The sequence below is a fragment of the Eucyclogobius newberryi genome, unplaced genomic scaffold, assembly GCF_026437365.1.
Source record: "Eucyclogobius newberryi isolate DKJ021-1_F unplaced genomic scaffold, fEucNew1.0.hap1 SCAF_2, whole genome shotgun sequence".
Classification (NCBI taxonomy): Eukaryota; Metazoa; Chordata; class Actinopteri; order Gobiiformes; family Gobiidae; genus Eucyclogobius; species Eucyclogobius newberryi.
Window position 1 is genome coordinate 29977741 of NW_027315834.1, and position 5032 is coordinate 29982772.

The 5032-nt window shown below is 39.7% G+C and overlaps 1 protein-coding gene across 1 annotated transcript in view; it reads right to left on the reverse strand.

Annotated features, from left to right (window-relative positions):
* Positions 1-2202: 2202 nt before the first annotated feature.
* nudt5 (nudix (nucleoside diphosphate linked moiety X)-type motif 5) overlaps positions 2203-5032 on the reverse strand; it is a 4250-nt gene continuing 1420 nt past the window's right edge. The window contains exons 6-10 of the mRNA XM_072453611.1: positions 3784-3879; positions 3451-3552; positions 3357-3365; positions 3075-3128; positions 2203-2998 (exon numbers count right to left, since the gene is read on the reverse strand). Of these exons, the coding sequence (XP_072309712.1) occupies positions 2889-2998; positions 3075-3128; positions 3357-3365; positions 3451-3552; positions 3784-3879 (371 nt within the window). The 3' untranslated portion in view covers positions 2203-2888. The remainder of the gene's footprint in view (positions 2999-3074; positions 3129-3356; positions 3366-3450; positions 3553-3783; positions 3880-5032) is intronic.

Consider the following 5032-nt stretch of genomic DNA (forward strand, 5'->3'; position numbering starts at 1 on the left):
TATGATTTGTCACATACTGCTGCTATTACCCGAATCTATGGGGGAAAAACAAAACGACTCATTTCCAAGAATGAAGTCGAATACCTCACCATTAACATTTAAAAAGGGAACTAAACATATAAAAGAGGTTCTCACTCCGTCCAGAGTGAGGAGGCGGTGAATGCTCTCAGAAATAATATGACAATTCAGCCCTGGCTTCTACCTCCTCAGCTGATGCCCTTCTGCCCTTCAAAGTCCTCATCGAACATCTCCGCAGTTACACCCTCCAAATAGTCCACTTCCTCCTCGACAGTTTCTTGTTCTCTTGTTCATGTTTTTCACTGTCAATAAACTGGCATCGTCAATGTCTTCTTCTTCCTCCTCCTCTTCTTGGTCCTTGTTTGGGTCGTCCATGGGGAAAAGTGTCCTTGGTGTAGTTGTGTGTGTGGATGAACAGGGGTCTTGGGGCTTGTTTGGACTAGAGCTGAGGCTTCCAGTGACTCTGTAGAACTTGTTGATGTCTTTCTGATGCCCGGCTGGACTCGAAGGGGCAGAGCAATCGAAGTTATGAATTCCACTCCTGGTACACTGGGTCTTTTGTAGTTCCAAGACTTAATTTAATCATTCAATGCTATTTTAGTTAGGCTTTATATTTGAGTCACCCTTTTAAAATGAGAACGAGCCTTGGTTGTTTCATGTCTAATATTGCCTAGGTTCAGACCAGTTTTTTGGTCTTCCCTTGCACTTGCACTGCCAAATATATAATGAAGTTTGTGTATGATGTATAATGTTTTTTAGCGCAAGTTATTTACCATATTTGCGTGGCTTGCTGCGAGTTCTGGGATACAGGGCTTTTTGTGGCTTGCTCTATGCAGAGTGAGAGAGCTGGAGCCTGCAGAGGACAGCTCACTGCAGTCATCCACATTCAGGTGTTTCCGCTTGGCCTTCCCTAAATAAAAACAAAACAGAGATTCAAATATACATTTATGAAACTTTCTCTATGGGGACCTTAAATATGGACCAACTGAAATCAAGTGAGTGCCATCAGTGGTTCATAGACTAGGACAATAAAGTAATACAAATATTTAATGTTTACTGCCATAAACTAAATGCAGACTTTCTGCTCAATGGAAAATGTTTCCTAAACTCCCAAGAATAAGAAATATGTATATATACTTTTGTTTTTGTAACAACATTTTACAGCTTTACAGAGTTTGAGGACCGGTAAACAAATTTGTTATACTTGCTTTACCTACCAACATTATTGTAACATTCCGTTACAATAATAAGCCCCTTACATATTTGGCTTTGGTGTATTTCAACTAAAGCTAGATCTGTGATTTAAACAAAAACAAGATAAGGCGTTATCTTACCTATAGAAGCGACCTCCATATTTGCGTTCAGCTCATTCAACTTTATATAACTTATTAAAAACTTTATAGAGTCAACGTGTCCACGAGCATGTTATCGTGGGAGATCTGCATGAAGAAAATCGAAATGTTCGTAAATAGAGTTTTTTTTATTACTATCCGCGGCTAAAGTCCATGCTTCTACGAGTTAAATTGTCATTTATATAGTTAATTTATTCATTTTCTACTGCTTGTTCCCGTTAGGGGTCGCGGGTGACTGGAGCCTATCCCAGTGACTTTGGGCCTTGGGTGGTGTACAACCTGCACAGGGCCCAACTCGTTGCAGGGCCATTCACTCTCACATTAATTCACTAGGGCCAATTTAACCTAACACATGTTTGTGTTTGGATGATGGAGCCGGAGAACCCGGAGAGAACCCACGGTAACACGGGGAGAACATGCAGACTCCACCCAGAGAGATCATGTGATGTTGGTCTGGCCCGGGAATCGAACCCATGATCTCCGCTTGTACGCAGATGCCGAGGGCAAGGAGGGCTAAATGTCTTGCCCAAGGACACAACGGCAGTGTTTATCTGAAGCACCAGGGGAGAGCGGGATTCGAACCGCCGACCTTCGGATCAGGAGACGAGCACTTTGTTTGGGTGGACTTTTATTTACGTTTACACATGGGGATAACTTTTGTAAAAAAAAAAAAGAATTATCATAAATGTAAAATAAACAGGAATAATGAAGAAATAATAAAGTCAAAAGTGTTACTTGTTTACAATTTTAAACTTGGGCTGAACAAGGAAAACAATTTATGTCACATATATTATATTATGTTAAAATTCAATTAATATAACCACAAAGGACATGCTAATCTAGTGTTTTATTTGGTCATTATTATTCAACATTTATAGGCAAAATTAAGAACTATTTTCTCCAGTGCCACATTTAATGTACTACAGCTGCAAAGCACTTTATTTAAATTGTTAATACAATACAATCCATAATTAGACACCTGGAACCAATTCATAAATTCTAAATTTAGTTTAAAAGTGTACCTTGTGATAAGTAGGTGGAACATCATTTTAGAAGTTGACAAACAACAGATAAACACTGAAGCATGTTATTTGAGCACAGTCTGATTCAATGACCCCATTTGAGGGTTGTAAACTAATCTGTAAGCTTGAAGGAATGTTCACACAAAAGGAAGAGCCCCAAATACTTTTTCAGTCATTATCATAACATAAATGCAAAAGTACAGTATTATTAGATAGAAGAATTTAACTTTGTTTAGGCCACATGGTATAAAAGGCACAGTTTAATACCAAATTTCAAAATTGTGACTCTACTGCTTAGACATGATTAAATCTTAAATGGTAGTCCTATATGTCAAGTTTTGTTGTCGAATCTAGAGTTTTTGACATGTGGCCCAAGCAAACCCTTAGGATTGTTCCAGCACACTGCAGTTTAACTATTAGAGGAATTTCTTTTGACTTTGTTACATTCTTTTTCTGTCGTTCGTAACAGAAATGTATCCAGCCCAGTTCTATTGCATTACTGCTTGAGAACAGGAAGCTCCCTTGGTTTAAAGAAAGCCTGGACCATCCCCATGGCGTAGATGTACACTTTTGCATCAACAATGATCTTGCCCTTTTTCATCAACTCTGGAAAAAAAATGCATATTTTATTAATTATAAACTAGTAGTTTGTGAGGCCAATACCAGGCTATGACTGCATTACCATCTATTTTTTCTTGAAATTCATCGAGAGGTAGAAGTATGACTTCAACAAACTCTGAAAATAAATAATTTTTAATGACAATATAAAATGTATACTGTACATAATGGTTCATAATGTTCTCTTATTCTTACATTAAACAACAATATACATTACAACTTAAAAAAATAAAAAAAAATGCCATTTTCAATAATTGGTGTTCCATCACGTGAATATGTGGGTTTTCTTTAACAAACTGTATAGTACTAACCCTGAATTGAATTTAAGACACAAAACGCTACATACCTCCTTCACCTATGGAGAAGACAACACAACATATCAAATTAGTCAATCGTTTGGTGAATTTCATAAAAGAAGTGATGTGGTTTTGAGAACCAACCTAGCTGCTGAGTTGGGTGAATATTCTCACGATCGTCCCCATTGATGTTTACCATGACGATCTGAGTGGTGCAGTTGGACAGTCCAGGGTCCAGACAGGTCACTGCGAAGACAACAGAATCAGTATCACAAAAATATTTTAAGTATTTTAAGGTATTGGGTCACACTATCATATGGGGGCAGGAATACTGTGTGTACACACTGTTCTATTGTGCATTTACATTTGCTCTTCCATAGAAAAAGTTTTAACTACTCAACACATGAAATTAAAACCAGCAGTGTCCAAACAAATTCTATACAAGCTTGAGTACATTTTACAGAGGTCAAATCAAACCTGGGGTGACTCCCACCACTTCTCCTTTGTAGCCAGTTTCTTCCTTCAGTTCCCTGAGAGCAGCCTCTTCAGCAGTCTCCCCCTTGTCAATTAACCCTGTACACAAAAGGATAAAATACTGTCATGCAAAATACTGCCATGTATTGATGATATATATTGACACACAGATGCAGCTACAATATATAAGGGTCAAGGTTTGAGCCCAGTTAAGTTTTGATGTACTTGTGGCTCTATCGTGTTCTAGACCGTGTTTTAGCACTTGTCCTCTAAAGAATAAAGTATAAAAAACTTTTTTCACCGAGGATCGCATTTTGAAACTTATACAGAGCAGAGGGCCACAAACAACCTGACAATGTTGAATTGAAAAGTGAATCATTGGAAATTTTGTATTTGACATAGTTTCAATGCCTCCACACCGTTAATAAGACTTGGAACATTAATGTTAGGTTGGTATAGCATCAAAATGCTTGAACTGTTCCAATTTTCCAATAAAAAGTAATACTTTTTGTTGTTGGGACAAACTTAACGTGTGTTCACAACGCAGCGTACAATTTACGCCCGAGGGGAGTTCGACGCTTGTGCATTTGAAGGCAGATGCCTCGGACGCATGTGGACATGGGCAGTGGAGGAGTTGTGTTTCCCACTGTAGCTGTGCGATGGCAGAACAGGTGGAGAAAGTGGCTTTGGTGTAATAACAGAGGCGATCGGCTCCAGAGCTTGTCTGGGACCTGCAGGTGAGCAGGTCCCAGGTGAGTTTAGTGAATATCATTATTTGCTCCGAGAGCTGCGTCATGAGGATTTTTTTTGTATCGTTGTTTTGGGTCTTCTTCCGAGCGTAATCTCTGATTGGTTGCTGCGCCGCGTCTGCCGCAGTTGGACGCCCCTGACGAGCCACGTCCAACGCTCAAAACGCAGGATTCGCACTGCAAAAACGCTGGACGCCTAAGACGCGAGTCCACATAGACTTTGAATGCGGTAGTGTGAACACTGCTTTAGCAGGAAGCCGGAGGGCCAACAATAATTGGTCTGAGGGCCTCATTTGGCCCCCGGGCCGTAGTTTTGACATGCCTGGTCAAAGGAATAAAGTCTAGAATCTAAGACGTACAATTACAGTAGGTGGCAGTAATGTAACACTTGGATACAAACCGCCCATAAAACCCCAAAGAAGAAGAAGTGGGTGGAGTCTGGGGAGTGAGGTGGATGGCGATGAGTGCACGTTTGCGGTGGTGGTTGTTGTTGTTACTTTTAA